The sequence below is a fragment of the Drosophila tropicalis genome, unplaced genomic scaffold (genome assembly GCF_018151085.1).
Source record: "Drosophila tropicalis isolate 14030-0801.00 unplaced genomic scaffold, ASM1815108v1 contig_443, whole genome shotgun sequence".
Taxonomy (NCBI): domain Eukaryota; kingdom Metazoa; phylum Arthropoda; class Insecta; order Diptera; family Drosophilidae; genus Drosophila; species Drosophila tropicalis.
In genome coordinates, this window is record NW_027172907.1 from 615,954 (window position 1) to 635,973 (window position 20,020).

Genomic DNA, 20,020 nt, shown 5'->3' on the forward strand with positions numbered 1-20,020 from the left:
TTTTACTAATACCCTTTTTCTCTGTCTTCGATTTAGAACCCACAAGTGGAAATGCAGAGCCGCCTTTGTTTGTGGAGCGCTTTGAGGAACAGAATGTACCACAAAAGGGTGAAATTCATTTGCCTGCTAAGGTTTCTGGCAACCCAGTGCCCGAGGTGCAATGGCTTTTCAACAATAATCCCCTCTATCCCAGTGAACGTATTCAGCAAGTCTACGACGGTGAAAATATTGAGCTCATCATCAAGGATGCTAATCCCGAAACTGATTCCGGTGACTACAAGTGCATTGCTAGCAATCCCATTGGTAAGACATCGCATGGTGCTCGTGTGATAGTTGAGGTCGATGAGGTGACCTTTACCAAGAAACTGAAGAAGACCATCACTATTGAGGAGGTGCAATCACTTACCCTAGAATGCGAAACATCTCATGTGGTTACCACCAAATGGTTCTTTAATGGCAAAGAGCTTAGCGGCATGGATCATCGGGTAGTGGTCGAAGATGGCAAGACCCACAAATTGGTTATTCGCAATACAAACCTACGCGATTCAGGCACTTATGTGTGCAAGGTTAAAAAACAGGAAACTCAATCTACTGTCGAAGTGCTGCAGCGTAAGCCCGATTTCATAAAGGTATTGGAAGATTACGAGGTTACTGAAAAGGACACTGCAATTCTCGATGTTGAACTGACCACAGAATCCTGTGAGGTTACATGGTACAAAGATGGTGAGAAAATCACACCTGAGCACAAGAATTGTGAATTCATCAAGGATGGCAAATCACGACGATTGGTCATACGTGACACTACCATACACGATGAGGGTGAATACACATGTAAACTGGAGGGACAAGAATGCAGCTGTGAATTGGTGGTTATTGAATTGCCACCGGAGATTATTAAGCCACTAAAGGATGTATCAGTGACTAAGGGCGAAAACGCTACTTTCGATATAGAACTAAGCAAGGGTGACGCACTAGTCAAATGGTTCAAGAATGGCAAAGAAATTTCCTTTAACGATCGTATACAATTAGCAATCGATGGCAAGAAGCAGTCCTTGCGTGTTCTCAAGGCGAAACCTCAAGATGTTGGTGAATATTCCATACAAGTAGGCGAGCAAACATCACAGGCAAAATTGACAGTTGAAGAGCCATTGGTAAACTTTATAGTGCCATTGCCAGATGTTACACTTGCCACCAAGACCCAAGATGCTGAGTTTACAGTGGAGCTATCGCAGCCCGATGTCGAAGTAACTTGGTGCAAGAAGGGCAAACCCATTAAGCCGAACAAGAAACATGAGGTATTCGTTGAGGGCACAGTAAGACGTCTCGTCATTCACGATGCCAACGACGAAGATGACGGTGAGATCAGCTGTATTGCCGAAAATGTCACAACCAGTACAAAACTTTGCGTTGAGGAGCTTAAACTGCCACCCGTCATTACCTCTGACAAGGATCAGACCATCAAGGTTAAAGAAAATGATGATGCGACCTTTACAGTTAAGTTCACTGGTGTGCCGACCCCAGAAGCCGAATGGACAACAGGCAAGGTTGTCATACCCAAGTCAAAGCGCACAATCCCGACCATTGATGAGCAATCTGCTACGTTGACCATTAAAAAGGTGGTTGACGATGATGAGGGCGAGTATACTGTTAAGCTTGTCAACCCAGTGGGCGAGGCAGAGGCCAGTCTACACCTAATCATTATGCGTAAGTGCCTGATTGCGAATTAATTGAAGCATGATAAACAAGAACTTAAACCCTTTTTAAAATTTTTTATTTAGGTAAACCCACGGCCCCTGGCACCCCACAACCTTTGGAGGTTATGCACGACTCGATTACCCTTTACTGGAAGGCTCCCGAGGATGATGGCAAATCAGAAATTATCGAGTACATTCTAGAGTATCATGACGTAAAGGAAGAGAAGTAAGTACATCAGTATTAACATTAAGTAAAAAACATAAAATATGCCTTTCTAGATGGACTGAGATACGTAAGATAAAGGACACAACATATACCATCAGCAAACTGAAAATCGATACAGAATATGTATTCCGTTCAATTGCTGTAAATGAAGTTGGACCATCGCCACCATCTCCCATATCACCGCCCATCCGTTTAGTACCCAAGGTAGAAACTGAAGCTCCAAGCGTACGTGAACCACTCCAAGATGTGATCAGCGAATTGGATAAGGAGGTGACATTATCCTGCGTCTTTGGTGGTATTCCAGAGCCCAAGATTACGTGGAAGAAGAACGGTCAAGTGATTGAGTCCAGTACCAGTTTGCGCTATGAGAATCGCGTAGCCAAATATATTATTGAAAAGACAACAATAGAGACTGAAGCCACCTACACTTGCGTGGCAACTAATGAGAAGGGCTCCGTGGAGACTTCATGTAGACTGAAATTGCAACAAAAACCCAGCATTGAGGTGGAGGATAGGTACTTGTCGCAGAAATTGCGCACAGGTGGCACTCTTACCATTCCTGCAACGGTACGCGGCTATCCATCACCCACAGTCACCTGGCACAAGGAGACAGTCGAACAGAAGACAACCAAAGAGATTTCCATTGAGACCACCGAAACAAGTTCAATCTATACAATTAAGAAAGTAACACGCGAGCACACCGGACGCTACAAGGTGACAGCAACAAATGAATCTGGCTCCACTTATGTGGAATGTCAAGTTCAAGTTATCGATAAGCCTAGTCGACCACAATCGCTGGAAATCAAGGATGTAAAGAAGGATTCCATCACTTTGGAATGGACACCGCCTATCGATGATGGTGGCATGGATATTAGCAAATACACGCTAGAGAAATGTGATATACATAACAATGTCTGGATGAAGGTTTCCGATTTTGACAAGGACATCAATTCATATGCTGTGCAAAAGCTATCAATGAATGCTCAATATATGTTCCGTGTTGTGGCTGCCAATCCAATTGGTGAATCGGAACCCACAGAGAGTCAGACTGTAACCATAACCAAGAAATTCGGTAAGTAAATCTATAATGATGAAAAGTACATACATACGTATACTTATTAATTCTAATTAAATTTGCTATAGAAAAACCATCACCACCACTTCCTCCTACTAATGTGTCTGGCATGAATGATACTTCATTCAACTTGGCCTGGGAACCTTCAGAAACGGATGGTGGTTCTAAGATCCTTGAATACATTGTGGAAATTCGAGAAGAGAGCGAAACTGTCTATCGCTCTGTGGGCATAACGACGGGAACTGTGACAAATATTCATGTGGAGAATGTTATCAGAAATAAGAGCTACCTATTTAGAATTTTTGCCAGAAATGAAGTTGGCACGAGTGATGCTTTTGAGACAACCGAAAAGATAACCGTTGGTCGCAAGATAAGTAAGTAACTTTGATTAATTTTAAGTTTTTCGCTTTCTAATGCTTAATACTAATGCTTTCGATAATGTTCCGCCGCCTAAATAAAGCCACTGAAATTATGAATATGGGTACGTAATACAGAACGTAACCGATCTTTAATTGGAATATACATATCTAAATGAATAATTTAAAACCATTCTTTTATTACTTAGCGCCACCTTCACCACCACAAAATCTAAGAGCTCCAGATGTAACAAGCCGTAGTGTGACTCTTGATTGGGAGGTACCAGCGCGTAACGGTGGTTCAGAAATTACTGGTACACTATTTTTTGAATAAACCTTTTTTGGGGAGAATAAATAATTGATTTAATATTATGAAATTCTAGGCTACTGCGTAGAGAAACGTTCCTCAACATCGACAACCTGGACAAAGGTCATTACCTTGGACGCACATCAGCTGCACTATACCATTGATAATTTGAAGGAGAAGTGTGAGTATTGGTTCCGTGTGTCAGCAGAAAATGAGGCAGGATTAGGTGCACCAGCCGTCACTGAGAGTATATCGCTGAAGACACATGCAAGTGAGTATTACATAATATTTCAACCCTATGGGGTTATATAATGGAATATGATTTCCTTTATTTTTAGCTGTACCCTCACCACCAACCGCTCCACTGGAGGCACGTGTTATCGCTGCGAATGCTCATGTTTTCGAATGGGGTATACCCGAGTCAGATGGTGGTGCGCCACTACTTGGCTATCACATTGCCATACGTGACATGAAGAAATCCATGTGGATTGAGGTGGGTCGTGTGCCAGCTGGAGTCCAGAAATTCCAGATAAGAGATCTACAGGAGAATCATGAATATATGATACGTATATTTGCTAAAAATGAGATTGGTCTAAGTGAACCTTTAGAATCAGAAGAACCCTATAAGGTCATGACGGCGGGTGAGTATCGGAAAATTGCTACAGTCCGAAAATCAAATTTAATTCAATTTATATTTGATTTTTGTCTGACAGGTCATGCCAGTCTGCCCGAAGAACCGCGCACTGAGATGAGTTCGTGTAATACATCATCTTGGTTAAGAGATCATAATATGGATGCTGATATACATTCATATGCCCGCGGTCGACTCTTGCAACGCGATGAGTACTTCTTCCGTCTCTGGGCCCAAATACCCAAGAGCAAGAAAAAGAAGAACTCGAAATAGTCAAACTAACAATTTTGACAACGAATTACAAAATCTTTTAAACTAAAAAAAAAAAAAAAAAAAAAAATACTTAAGCATTAGGTTTACTCATATTTCAATTGTATTTTATACTTTTTTTTTTGGATTTATAACTTCCTTTCTTTGATTTCTATAATATCTTGTATTGTAAAGATCATGTAAGGTATCTCATTATATAATCCCCTATAATAATGTGAACAGCGATGCTCACGATACTCGATCAATGAGTGCGAGCGAAGAAAAAACTTAATGCTCGAGTGCGTGGGCGTGGCTGACATATCAAGAAAATACTATAAAACTTACATGATCTATTCATTTTTCTTTATTAATTTATCTATTTTGTTTTTTTTTTTTTTTTATAATTATTAAAGTTTATTTTTGTAAGCTGTGATAAATGAACTATCAAAATCGAAAACGGCATCAAAATCGAAATAGGAAAGATATATATTCATAGTGCATCGGGCAATGTCGGCCAGCGAGCCGAAACATTCAAATGGTGCAACTTCTAGATACATTCTTGAAAAGAGAATTTATCTAGAATATAGAATGTGACGACTCGCTGACTGACAATGCCTTTGCCGTGAAATTCACTCCATTTATTATACCATGAGGATGTCTTTAATGTTACCAAAACCAAAAAGAAAAACCCAAAAAAACAAAATCAAATCCAAAGAAAATAAAATATAATAAAAATTATATAAAAAAAAAGAGAGTGAGCAACAAAAAATGAATTTTTAACGAAGAGAAGCTTAAAGTGGTTTTCGGGCAAAAGTTTTTGAGCTTGGCAAAAATCAACTAATTAATTCATTAGAAGTCGCCCCAGACTGTACATAACTTTGCAGCCCCTCTCTCATTCTCTAGCCACCCCTCCATCCCCTCTTTTTCAGAATGCTTTGCAGAAAGTTTTTATACCATCCCCGAAAAACTTAAAGTCCGCAAACAAAAGGCAGTCGGCGGCAGACAACTGGGAGCAGCTAGAGCCACTATATACTCACACACACACATTTGGAAAGCCGGGAAGCTAGAAAGCAAGCACATGCGTGTCCAGGGCCAGAACCAAAGCCAGGAGCCGGAGTAGGAGTAGAACAGGGCTTCAACTTATCTGGTGACAGGGCAAAATGCTGCATAAACTTTTCCTAGAGAATTGTGTGCGAATTTAATTAAAGTTTTTGCGGTTGCCACTAATCAAAAGATATTATCTAAAATGTAGTAAGTTCTTCCCCACACACACATATACACTCTTTCTCTCTTTGGCTTCCTATCTTTGTGTTTCTCTCTCATTCTCTCTCTCTCTCTCTCTCTCTTGTTTACTATATCTATCTTTTCTTATATCTTTCTATCTCGCAATCTCTTTTTAGCCATGGGTCAGGGGGGTCCCATAAAGCTAAAGCTAAAGCATATTTCCGGCACTTTAAATTGCACAAACAAATAAACAAACAAAACAAAGGCCATACACACATACCCATATAAAGAAACACACATAGACATAGTTATTGATACACAAAAAAGGATCACAGTCCTGGAAAGTCTTGGCATGCACAAGCGGAAATTTCATTTACGTGTTTGCTTTTCTTCTCATTCGATTTTCTTCTTGTTTAGGTTTTATTTTTCTTACAAAATACTCTTGCTAAAATGTCTAAACGACTTTGTCTAAAATATCTTTATATTTATTAGGTAAATGTATTCAATCAAATCTATGTATAGATCTTAAGTGCTGTCTGGTAGTCGCCATATTAACTTTAAACTGCTCTAACTACTTGGAAAAATGTTCGAGGCATCGACATTTGTAATGTAATTTATTGAAGGGTATAGAAGCTTCGGCAATTATTTTCAATTTTTCTCTGTCATTGTGAGTAGGAATTGAAAGCTGGTAAGCTTCTTGAGAGGCTTTAAAAAGTTTCCATTTTGCTTGCCATCTCGCTTGTGTGCCCATTAGTTATGGTTTATTAAGATCCGCACAAAGAGAGACAGACAGACCCTGAGAAAGAGAAAGAGAGTGAGAGAGAGAGAGAAAGAAAACAGAGAAGGGAAGCAAGTGTGTGTAAGACAAACAACTTTGTCTAATACAATTCTAAAGTTATAATAGAATTCGAATTGGGAAAATTCTTTGTTGTTGTCGGCACATAGCTTCACATACTATACATAAGTATAAAAACAAATTACATATAAAACTTTATGGTGGGCACGTAGAAAATGAAAGGCCTGTCAAGGCTCGTCAAACGTGATAGACATAGACCCATAGAGTTGTCTCAACCACCCATCCAATCGAAACTTTGACTAATTACTTACCAAAACGCCATAACGATGATGCCAAGTAGGATGAAAATAAGGTAATCTGAAACCAAACAAAAAAAGAAAAAACAATAAATTTAATTATTAACTTGTAAGCGAAATAAAAACAAAAAGAAATCAAATAAAAAAGACAAAGAAAGTATTCAACAAATGAAGTATACTCTATACTCTAGAAAACCCTCATCAATGTTTCTTTGGATTTAGTTGCCAAATTTGTTAAGTTTGGGACTGTGAGAGTTTAGAAATATTTCATTCAGAGCATCAAATCAGGCAATTGTGAACAAAGAAAAAAAAATTGAATTTCTTTATATTTAATATTAAATATGACAATAAGAGCCTTGTCCCAATCTAAGGGATCGCGCACAGATCGGAAGCCAGGAATAACTATTAACTTTAAAAACAAAAAAAGTTAATGGTATAAAGAAGTAAGAACATTAATTTAACAATATCAATACCATTATATAAAGTTGTCTAAAATTTAGGAAACTTGCAATTCACATGCATGCAATTAAAGTCGCAGCCGCTGGCATGGTGATGGAAAATGCGCCAACTGCTCCAGTCAGTCCAGCTACGCCAGTCAGTCCAGCTACGCCAGTCCAACCCCCTCAAGAGCCGATGGAATGGGAATAGGGTGTTTTTGTCCTGTTGCCCCATTTATTTAATTCTATTAAAATCAAACAAATTTCTTTTTAAATTGGGTAAGTAAAATATCGAAAGAAATCCAGCACAGTGAATTTATTCATATTTCTTTTTTTAATTTTTTGCAGGTTAAAAATTGCAGTTTTTTTTTTTTCTTTTAGTTTCACGTTATTTCTTATTATTTTTTGGTCAATAGACACATATACAATTAATACGAATACAAATTTATAGGTACTTTACTACTCCCACGTTGTTAAAATAACTAATATTCCCTGTTAGGAATGAACTAGTCAAAGAGAAAACCTCCTCATATGGTTTATATGTAGCTTTATAGACTTAGGTACTCGTAATTGGCCCAACAAAAGAAATGTCATAAAATGTTAATTGCATTTCATGTTTATTACGTTGATAGAGTAGAAGCAAATGCCCCCCGATGGGTCACTAGGCCTAGACATTAGCCTGCTGTAAGCGAAGCATCATTAACCCCCTTTTTCTCAGTGTGCAACAAGGTCCCCAAATAGCCCCAATACGACCAGTCAACTTGCTGCAGATGGTACATATAATTGCCCAACAGGCAGAAACAGCCAGAAACTGACCGAAACAAAAGCAGAAGGCAGCAAAAGCTCAAGCCCGAACAAGGGACTGCGAAGCCCTTGGCCATTAATTACAAAATGCAGCGCTATAAAGACAAGAGAAAAGCAAAAAAAAAGGAGAAAGAAAAACAAAAGTGACACAAATTTCGGTGTATCTGCAGTAACGAACAGAACGATTTCCCGATGATAGTTAAAGCACATTACACATCACAAGGCATTTAAAAAATATATATTCCATTAAAGACAAAAAAACGCAAGAAGCATTTTATTGACTAGGCCATGCCCCAAACAACCTCATATGATATGGAATAAATGAAGAAATATATATTTAAAAAGTTTAAAAATAAAATGTCTTTTAAGAGTGAATTAGTGAAAAGCTCATCGTTTTCTGCTTTAAATGGTTTTCTAAACTTTGTAGTTAATTTTTTAGAGTATATTAAAGATGAGTAGAGCGGGGCAGAGTACATACATATGTATGGTTAAATAAAAAATTGCCAGGATTATATTTTACCATATTTATGAATTGGATGTACATATGTAGGTAAAGGTAATCCACTTTCTTGAACTTTTTCTATTTTTATGTTACAGACATTTTACCTCATTTCCGTCTGCCTTTAGCCTGTTTCCCATCAGTATTCCAGGCACAGCAGCAAAAGCAGAAGCAGTCGTTACAACTCTTAAACATTCACACAAAATCTATAGACCCATTCCTTATGCAATCGAGAGTCAGAGAGAGAACATATTGTAAATATAAAATATTTATTGCCAGATTGCACACGCACTCCCTGCTGCTGGGGCCACGTTTTCCGTTCGTCGCCCGCCGTCCTGCTGTTCACGCTGCTTCTGGCTGCTTATTGCAGAATCTTTCGATATGATATGTATACACTGCCCATTCAGCCGCATCCTTCCCTTTGAATGCATCGAACATCCGACTACAAGAGCCGCAAAATTTGTTGTTTTCTCTTTTTTTCCATTTTACCAACTTTTTCATATTTTGTGTGGTAATTCATAAAGTTTAACAATGAGACAGAGAGACAGAAAATTAATTTAATATTTAATAGAGACATTTCTGTTCAAATTAACAGCAAATTTTCATCACTCTTTTTGTCCCGGTTCTAGTCCTGGTTCGGGTCTGTATGGTCTGTAACCATTTACCATTTAAAAATCAAGTGTGCTGAAAATTAAATTTCACAAACTGTTTTTCACTGAGGGCGGAGGGCAAAAGAAGGGGCACTTCAATGCAATGTAAAGACTTTTAGTGGCTTCCGCTACGGTAGTAGCATCCAGGACTAGAAACTAATGAAAGTGCTCTCATTCACTCTCTTCCTCTCCCCATCTGTCCCTTTCACTCTCTCTCCATCTCTTTCTCTCTCTCTCTCTCTCTCTCTCTGAGGACATCTCTAGTTAGAACACACACTCACATAGAACCTCGCTTGACTTTTGAGGCAAAGCAATTAAAGTCAATTGGCATTTTACCAAAATGCGCTTTACGTGGCGTATACGTAATATTATTTAAGTGAGTGTACAACTTTTCTTTTGCTGCTGTTGCTGTCAACAGCATTAACTTTCGTTGACATTTTCCAACCACAAATGACATAATAATTTATGATTTCATTCGAAAAATGATTTCATTTTCAAAGTTTATAGTTGAAAGAAGTAGCTGAAAATACATATACATAAAACATATATCTTCATCTATCCCATTCATTGACTTTTAATGAGTCCCTGTGCGATGAGTGAAAGTGTTTTTGATATACGGATATATTTTGATTTTGGCACTCCTGAAATGAAAAGTTTTTACAACTGCTAGCTGTAGCTGTAGCCTAGGTGCTATCAAATGATGTCTGTTTTATGGCCTCATTGACTTTATAATGTGGCCTCATAAAAGTTTGGCTAAAACCAAAAACCATTTGCATTTATCGAGAGTGAGAACGAGAGTCGTTTGGATTTGAGCAACTCAAAAGTTGCTTGATTAGCTCATTATAGAGTGTTTGACATTTACGAGCATATTTTTTTTCTTTTTCTCTACCCCACCCCATAGATAATGGTATATATTGGCATACAGAAAGGAAGTCATAAAATGTTTGCCACACTTTTGCATACATATGACAAGTGAGTGCAAAAAATCTTCAACAGGAAATAGTTAAAGTACCAATCAATACAAATGAAATCGTTAAAAATTTTAAACTTGTTAAAGCAAACTTAAAGGAAATGTTCCTCTTTTTGCAATTGAATAACAAATAACTGCCTCTAGGTTGCACAGTGAAAATATAAACAAAAATTGAGGTCATAATACCTTGGAATAAAAAGTCTTAATATAATTTAGGCAAAAATTCTAAACAAAGTTTACTTCGTAACTCATGTAAAACAGTAAATCATAACTTCAAATCGTATCAGTTAGTCAACACGGACCAAAACTAAATTATTGTGTTAATTTATATTTTTGTTTATTTTCGCATAAAAATGGGAATCGCCCGACCAAAAACGTTTAAAAATCATCGCTCGATTAATAAGAACAGACGCGCATTGGCCGTAAAGTACAAAACAAACAGCACTCATCGTATGCGAAATATACAGTAAGTTAAATATAAAAGTTAATCATATTCCAGAGACTTACTATGATAATTCATAATCTAGGAAAAAAGTGGACCAACAGCAAACGACGGAAACGAGGAGTCCAACATACATTCCAGGATTTCCAGCCCCTCCAATACACACACCACCCTCCTCAGGGTTTGGAGCCTCTCAGACGAACACACCACATTTCTCAGTGTTTGCAGCCCCTCCAATGAACACACAACATTTCCCAGGGTTTGGAGCGCCTCAAACGAATCCGCCACTGTTCTCAGGGTTTGGAGCCCCTCAAACGAATCAACCATCGTTTTCAGGGTTTGGAGCTGCTCAATCGAATCCTTCACGCTTCTCAGGGTTTGGAGACCCTCAAACGAACCCAACACAATTCTCAGGGTTTGCAGTTCCTCCCATGCATACACAACCTTTCTCAGGGTTTACAGCCCCTTCCATAAACACACAACCTTTCTCAGGGTTTACTGCCACATCTGCAGCATCTCCAATGGTTCCCAACTTTTCCTGTTTTCCGGCGCAATCTTTTCCTTTCATGTGACGTTCGAATGTACTACATTATCCTAAATATTTTAAAATTAATCTCGATTTGATTCAAAATTTTATGTAATTAACAGGTGGCAATACAAATTCTCAGGTATGTTTTTTTTTCTTGCATTTTCACTATATTGTCTTTCCAGCTCTAATTTATTATAATTTTTGCACAGGCAGAACTTTCAATTAAACGTCAAGAGGAAGAATACGAAGAAGGTGATGATGTGGAAAAGTTTGTCGTAAGTCAACGTCGTAAGTCCAAACCACTGCAATTCACTGAGGAAGAAGATCAAGAATACACTGTAAAAAAACTGAAGCGTCGCAAGAAGGTCGACATTCCAAAATACTCCGACGTGGAAAATGTCACATTCCGTGCAAAGAGTACAAAAACAAAGGAGGATGTCGATCAAGAATTTAACATTGCTTTGGACTCATACGCTGAGGAGGAAGTATCGATGTCTGGCAAGGTAAAGATCAAAAAACCAATTAAGAAGACCTACTCTGAAGCGACAGACGAAGCTAGAATTAAAATTCTGCAAGACTACGACGATGGTGAGGGACCAATTATTGAGGAAATCCGCGATGACGAGGATACAATTGATGAAGTTGAAGAACCAGAAGAATACTTTGTCGATGAACTGCCACCAGATGAGGTTGACTTTAAGCTGAAACCGAAACCAAGCTATTCCGTCCAAGATGAAGAAGAACAGTTCCTGATTGGCATACGTCATCCAAAACGCGATTCAGTGACCTACGATGAGGACTCTCTAACTTTCAAGAAAAAGCGTAAAGTTGTACAACAACTCTTTAACGAAGGTAAGTTCGTTTTTTAACAACCTATATCGCCGAAGAATCATAAAATTGATTTATTTTCGCATAAATTTTTTGTCACAGATGGAGCCTCACTTAATAAAAAAAAAAAAAACTCGAGAAATGGATATTGATGGTAAGTCTCTTCTACGTTGATATTAAATTTCTTTTACTATAAATGTGTGTTTAATTATGGTTTTTGTTTATAGAATCTGACAATGTCAATGTAATGTATTCTATATGCAACTACATTGCCGATAACGATGAAGCCATCAATTTGGTTGAAGGTGAAAAGGTAACTGTAATTGGTCGACACAGTTCTGAATGGTGGTATGTAAAAAAGAGCATTACCGAAGAGGAAGGCTGGGTACCAGCTCATTATCTAATGGAACCCGAGGAATATGCCCAATATGTGCAAAACAAGTTGCATGAAAAGATTGACAAGCTGCCTGTCTTTGAACGTAAGTTGGCTTCTTCAACTTAATGCTGTAAAAGTAAATTTTGTCCTGTTCTGCTGACGTCTCGTCTTGTCAATAACACTTTAATATTTATGTATTGTCTTGTGATTGTTCAATTGTTAAGGTCCTGGTCCAGAAGATAAGCCCACAGCACCACGTTTCATTGAGAAACTGCAACCGATGCACACACAGGATGGCTATACAGTGCAGTTCGAATGCAAGGTTGAGGGCAACCCACGTCCACAAATCGCCTGTTTCCGAGAAACTGCTATTATTAAACCATCACAAGATTTCCAAACGGTGACAATGTTTCTACTTTGATTATACGTGAAGTCTTTTCCGAGGATGCTGGCAAATTTATATGCGTTGCTAAGAATGCAGCTGTTTTCACATCGAAGCGAATTAAAAATTGAAGGTCTGCTGTCGGGTCATGTTAGCGATTCCACAAATTTCAAGAAATCTTCAAAATTATTATTGTAATTATAACTCAGTGATTTGATTCAAAATTTAACGTAATTAACAAATAGCAATAGAAATTATTGGGTATGTTTTCTTTACATTTTCACTGTTACTTTTATCTCTGATTTTTTTGCAATTTTTCTGCAGGCATTTCACACAACTTTATTATTAACTTAATGAATGTTCTTGTTAATCTTTGCTACTGAGCCAATCACTTGGTAAAAAGTATGCACAAATAATTCCTAAGGGAAATAAATTTCACTTTTTTAGTGATATGTTCAAACAAATTTTATTAAACTTTAGTTTTTGATTAAATATTTGCAAGACATACACTGCCGGTGCCACTGCCACTCTCAAGTAACGTTCATTCTGAGTCTTGACGATAAGGATGATGATTATGATGTTGACTTAATTCTGTGTAAGTTACCAGTGGCCCTCGCATAAATGCATTTTTATGCGCTTCGCTGCACTCGGGGGACGCTAAACAGATTTGCACCTTTTCGCATATAAAGTCAAATTTACAAGTTGAAAACGCAAAAATTGCAACGGCAAAATATGCAAATGACACACAACGGTTTGGGGGCAAGCAGAGATTTTTTTTTTTGGCAAAAAGCAAACGACAAGGACGACCCTCAGTACGGATCAAAGAGGGAACCACAGAAAGAGGGAGAGAGAGAGGAAAAGGGGTCGAAACTGAAATTGCTTTAAATATTTTTGCCTGGCCTGAAAATGAAGTTGTGTTGTGTTGTGTGCTAATGTAGAAACGTGTTGGGCATTGGCAAAGATAAGTAAGCTGTAAACTAAGCTGCCAAGGCAAGAGGATGCAAGGATGCAATGGGTAAGCAGCAGGAGCAGCTGCTTCTTGCCAACACTTTCTCGACTCCATCTATATGTATATATGTGTGTATTTACGTGCTTATCGTGAAAGCTGCTTAAAATGCACTCCCTAACATACACTGCGTATGCGTGTTGTCGTTTTGTTCTTTGAATGCTTCAAATGCTTTGCAGCACATTAAATTGCCAATATGGCTTTATTGTTCAACTTCTCGTGCTACACACACACACACACACACACACACGCTTGCAAAAACACATACTCACACGGAATATATTCAACTACTTCTTAGCCAGCTGGAGGCCAGAGCAGCGATTTATGCTGTCACATCGAGAGGTATGTGGGAGATGGAGAAGGGTAAAGGGCGTAAAGTGCCGCCTATGGGGCCATAACAACTACACACACACACACACATACACAAAAAGAGTCTGGGAGTCGACTCTAGGCTGCCATTGGCAACATATAAAACGTGGCACTCGATGATGCCTATGGGCAAGTTCGCACCATACAAACCAACGAACCATCGAACGTAACCAAACTATACCAACGTTTGGCCTGCTCTCGCCTGGCCGGGTCTGGTCTGAACTAAACATCACTTCACAACTGCCAAGCCAGCACATCCGGTTTCCGTTAGTTGTGCCGCTGTGCCATGCCCTGTCTGTCATGTTGATGTTACTTCAGGTAATATCATTTAGCGTAGAGAAGCCAACCAAACCAACCTTACTCTTACCTTGCACTGGCACACGAATACCTACATATATGTTGGAAAAATATTATCTTGTTACAATGTTAGAAAAAATATATATGCTTACATACATACATACATATATGATATACATATACATATAGGTTTTTTTTTTTTTTTGCTCTCCTTTGCCTAGTTTGCCTTTGGCTTATGAGCGGAAGTACGTGTCGCTCGCCTCAGTAAAACGAGTAGAAAGTAAAAACACAAAAATAATAATAAAAAAAAAAACGACAACGGAAAAAAATGGTGAAAAAGTAAAAACGATGGAAGAACGGAAAACTACGCACACTTGCCACGACAACTCAGGGGGAAAAATATATATCTATGGCACACATACATACTTATGTAAGGTACATACATAGACTTAGCTGAAATATATCAGGGTGGTCCAACACATTGTTACCTATTAGTTTAATACATTTGCTTCATTGCATAATTTGTTCACAAAAACAAATTCCATTTAATTTAATTTTCATTCCTTTTTCTTAAAAGTAATTACATTTCAAATTACGCATTATATCTCTTCTACTTCGTGCAACTAAAGAAAAGAGTACTATGAAGCACCCTAATATATATACATATCTATGTATGTACTTTTTTGATGGGAAGGAGATGTTTAAATTTGATTTCAAGTGCTAGCATTTTGATGGCGAAATAAGTGAATGCGTGCTGCGGCGGTTTACGTGTGCTTGTTATGACCCTCAACAACTACAGGCTGGCATCGTACAATTGGGCATCAGAGTGAAATGTGTTTAAAGGCAAAAAATAAAAACAAAAACAACATTGACTTTAACTTTATGTAGAGACTCAAAATTACTTGGAAGTACAAGCAAATGACTTCTTTCAAGGAATCTCAATGAAATCGTATGAGCCATTTGCCATAATTTTAATCGACTTACAATAGTTTTTGAGATAAGTAGCTTAGCGCGAGAATTTCTTCTTTTCCCATTCAATTGTTTTTGTAATCGGCTTATATTAAATATTAAATACATTTGAATGGTACAAGTATTTAATGTCAAGAACGAACGAATCGTTTTCAATTTTTTGTTTTGGCATTTCTTGGCCAATTATTTTGTAGCATACTTTTCAGGATCCAATTCCTTTGCCCGCAGCTTCGATTAACAGCAATTGTGGCAACATTTTCTCGAGTTCTTCCATTTGAGTTATTGTAATTTACAATTGTCCTATCTCTTCGTCTGCACCGCACCCTTTTCTGACAAGAAGTCGGCCGTTGAACAAGTAGCAAAGAGAGGAGTCCGTGCAGTTGCTTTTGATTTCTCATGCGTGCAGCGTTTACTCAGCCGCGTTCTGTTCGTTGCCCGCGAGCATAGCCGAAATAACACACACACACACAACGTGACTCTCTTTCGTGCTCCTCTCATTTGCTTCACGCATGAATTTGCTGGCGAACACAGAAAATGAGAAAATGAGAACGCCGCGACGTTGCTTCACGCTTCACTCTACTTGGCACTCACTTAATTATTGCACAAGAAACTCAAAACGAGGGCACCCAGACCAAGGCATGCGTCGCCCCCGCCTAAAGGGGCACGAACATACATTCACACACACACGCATACATATAGCATAACATTACAGAAGAAATATATACTTACATATGCAACTGCAATTGCACTGCAACTGCTCCAAGTCTAGCAAGTAAGCAAACTTGCAACTAGCTGGGGCAACAAACTTTTCAGTGTGGCAATGTGCTTGACATGCATGCTTAACCGTAATGTTAAAGCCAAATTACCCATTCGCATTCGCCCACCAGCATTACCCACCATCCATTACCACCATACGTTCTCTCTCCATTCTACACTTTTCTTTCGTTTCCTGATTAGAGGGCTTTTGCCCCTGTAGGTGTGAGCCTGAAAACGGCGTTGAAGTGTCGATGATGGCAAATTCCAGGCATGCAAAGCTCCATAACGTGTTAATTTGTTTAAGATTCTCTTCCAATTGATATTAAACTCACTAATTAGATCAATTTCAAAACAAACCAAATCAATCTAACTTTAACAAAAAATTAAGAAATATTTGGAACAACGACCCACATAATTATTAAAATTTCTAAAATATTTTCAATGTATTTCACTAGAACTCTGGACAATTTTTAACATTCATAAAGCAAACAACTCATTTTAACATTCATAAAGTAGCACAAATTTAATGCTTGAAAAACATGCTATAAATAAATAAAATGGAAATTCGTTTCCACTAATTCAAGTTTATGTAACTTTACAGGGAAAGAAAATGAATATTTTTTATTATTTTGGTGTGAAAAACCGACCAAAAACCGAATAAGTTATTTGGGCTTTTGAATGTATTCATGCAATGCTCTATTCAAGTTCTCATAAAATATAGAAACATATAGTAATAAACTTACACGTATCCGAATCGTCGTATCTAAAATATCTAGGGTTAAAAATTCGGCACACTGCTTTGGATAAAGCAAATTTCGGGTAGGTTCGAAAACCGTGCTACAGCTTTTTAGCTCATTGATGAATAGTGCATTATAATGAATGAACCTTTCGTTGAAGTGTTGATATTAAACGAAATGTGTCTCATGTCAGGATAAACGAAGAATAAAACAAATAATGATGCAAATAACCTTCCATCCCATATGTATATCCTTAGCATAGTCCTTAATTAGCTTTGCTTATTTAGTACTTGCAAAAAATTACAAATATCGCAAGTATATTATAGATTAGTTAGTTTTTTCTTTAAAAATTGTTAAAAGTTCAGAATAGGTAAAAAACACGATTATATAAACATTTGTTATAGGAATTGTAATCTTTCCAAAGCTTTTAGCAATCTCACATGTTTTAAGTCTTTTTAAATCTTTTAAACTTATGTCAACGGTCACTTAAATTAACAGCAACGAAGAAAGATAAAAATTTTGGATTTTTTCGCGACTTCCATCTCACTCAATTGGTATAATTTTCATTAAAAAACGTTTATCGAACGCTATAATAACTGACCTCAACAAAACAACAATTATATTTTCCATTTCGATTTTCATTGAAACAATGGAACAATTTAAGGAAGTAATTTTCACACAATGCTGAACAGAGGATATTCATATCACGTGTATGGATAAAACGCAAGCAAACACAAATGCAATAACAACCAGATGAGAGGGAAATTGAAAATTGCCGCACACGGATGCCACCAACGCCAGCAGCGTCGCATAGATAGTTTTGTTCTGATGTCAGTCAGCCAGACAGCCAGCCATTTGTACTCAACAACTGAACAGGTAGTGTACAGTGACCATTTCAATTGCTGTTTAAATAATTTCCACGCTAATTATGTTTAATGCCACAGCGCGGATACACCTATACACAGATGCATACATATACACAAATGCACAGATACCTTTGTATATCTATACGATATATATATACATATATACATATATATACAATATATATTTACGGTTACTGGTCACAAGCTGTTGCCTGTCCATAGAGAAGGATACCTAACTACCAAGCTCTACCTACCATATCCGGCGACAAAGTTTTGCACTTCCGCTCGAATTGTTTTTGTATTTGCCTCCTGGCTATGGCAGCGCAATTAAGTCAGGTTTGCAATTTATATAAGCCCCGTAACCGACTTTGCTCCCTCCCACCGTTCACCTATTCCCCGTCGGTCAGTTGCACACAACGCTTTCTACTACTGTTTGTCTGTTTCTTTCTCTGTCTGATATTGCTGTTATCGGTCCGTTACACACTTTATAATGTCCTTGGTCTTGGCCATTTTTCATTTAATTTACCGCACATTTTATCAGTGTGCTCTATGGACACTTTTTTTAATGGGACTAGGCTGGTAAGCCTTTTTGGTTTACTTATTTCGTTATCATTATCCTGTTATCCTGGCCTTTCCAAACAGCCAGCTAGCTGGCTTCTGTGTGTCGGCGGCGGCTGAGTTTGCTGCTGGAGGCATCACATAATTAAATTATCTCGCAATTGCCTGCTAAGTGCGCTGGCATTCGTTTATGTAGAAATTTTAGCCGGAATATTGTAGGCATTAAAGGACGACTCTGGTCCCTGCTTTATTTATTTATTGAGCGTCCCTTTTTTTGTTTCCCTCTTTTATCTCTTTCTTTCTCTCTTTTCCTAGCTACATACCCTTTCAGAGGGCATACTTAAGCTGTTTACATCGACTTCACAAGGAGTATGTAATTATATACCTACATATATATTTATTAGCATTATCTTAATCGGTAGAGTCGTACAACGTAGAATCATTTAAGCCCATAGCTAAAATAACTTACATACATATATATCCTAGAGAAACGTGAGGATAAATAATGAAAATGAAAAATCTGAGTTGACGTGTGCTATTAATAGACTATGGCCCATTAATTATTTCGCTATACTAAGTGAAAGTCCGAGAGAAAATATTTGCCTTGTCGATTTCTTTATTGAGAGATAATTTATTTATTAAGACGTTGCAAGAGTAAGAAAATGTCGACATGAACAATTTTAGCTTCCTGGATAATTTCTTTTTTTCGTCTTTGGTTGTTGGCCTCCGCTAGCCACTTCCTGGCTTTTGTCCTTTTTTTCTATGCTTTTTTTTTTGCCCTGGCCTAATTATTATCTCTGCTTTGGAAATTCTCTTCTTTTTTTTTTTTGAAAATACAAACTTTAGCGAGCTTCCCACAACCGAGAGGCGGAGAGGGAGTGAAAAAAGGCAGTCAATAAGTTTTTGAAGGACCTTAATTATTTTTCTGTTGTCCTGGCATACAAAAGTTTCTGCTGTTGTTGACCCATTTGGCAAAGGCTCAAACTCTTGAGAAACCTTAACAACATTCTGATAAAAAACATACAATACAAAACAACAAAAAAAAATTGGAAAAAAAGCGAAACAAAAAACACGCTGCCTGCACACACAGAACAACACGAATGAAAATCATTTTGTCATTGCATCCTGCAAATGCTAGCAAGGACAACATCAAAGGCTTTGCATACGAAATGCTCTTTTGTTTTGTTCTATTCTCGGACTTGGGGGACGACTTGTCGCAAGTGTACGAGTTGTGTGTCCCGAAAAGCTGCTCACAGCATATCCTGTTTGCTTAAAAGCTTCCGCTTCAAGTCCGATTCCGAATCAGAGTCTCAGAGTCTCAGTCCGAATGCTATTAGAGTGTGGGAACTTTACGTAAAGTCCTTGCACCAAATGTGCAATTATGACAACCATCAGGCATGGGTCTGATTGACGTAGAACGGCCATAAATCAATAAAATGCAACTTAAGCATGCAAAAATGTCGGCTCCATTCACAAACAACAACAACAACAATCCTCTAAATCCTTGCCCTGAAATTTATTTGCAAAAATAATGCCCATCATTGTTAATCAAAGCGAGAGTGAGAAGAAAGGCACAGAAAGATAGAAAGAACCACACTAGGCAATAAGCACTAGGCCATAGGCAGTAGGAAGCGGAAGGTGGTCAATAGAGAAAGAGAGAGAGACAGAGAGGGAGAAAGAGAAAAAGGAGA

At 37.9% G+C, this 20,020-nt stretch overlaps 1 protein-coding gene, 1 long non-coding RNA gene and 1 pseudogene across 2 annotated transcripts in view; all 3 read left to right on the plus strand.

Moving 5' to 3' along the window:
• sls (sallimus) overlaps nt 1–5,288 on the plus strand; it is a 78,608-nt gene extending 73,320 nt beyond the window's left edge. The window contains 8 exon segments of the mRNA XM_068285938.1: nt 37–1,704; nt 1,779–1,920; nt 1,974–2,992; nt 3,064–3,369; nt 3,561–3,665; nt 3,735–3,952; nt 3,954–4,299; nt 4,372–5,288. Of these exon segments, the coding sequence (XP_068142039.1) occupies nt 37–1,704; nt 1,779–1,920; nt 1,974–2,992; nt 3,064–3,369; nt 3,561–3,665; nt 3,735–3,952; nt 3,954–4,299; nt 4,372–4,562 (3,995 nt within the window). The 3' untranslated portion in view covers nt 4,563–5,288.
• A 1,791-nt stretch (nt 5,289–7,079) lies between these two features.
• On the plus strand, nt 7,080–8,470 carry LOC137573869 (uncharacterized). Its single transcript, XR_011031932.1, has 3 exons — nt 7,080–7,297; nt 7,355–7,570; nt 7,640–8,470. It is a non-coding gene; the product is annotated as an uncharacterized lncRNA (long non-coding RNA).
• Nucleotides 8,471–10,209: 1,739 nt separating this feature from the next.
• On the plus strand, nt 10,210–13,235 carry LOC137574005 (titin-like; annotated as a pseudogene).
• Nucleotides 13,236–20,020: the final 6,785 nt, after the last annotated feature.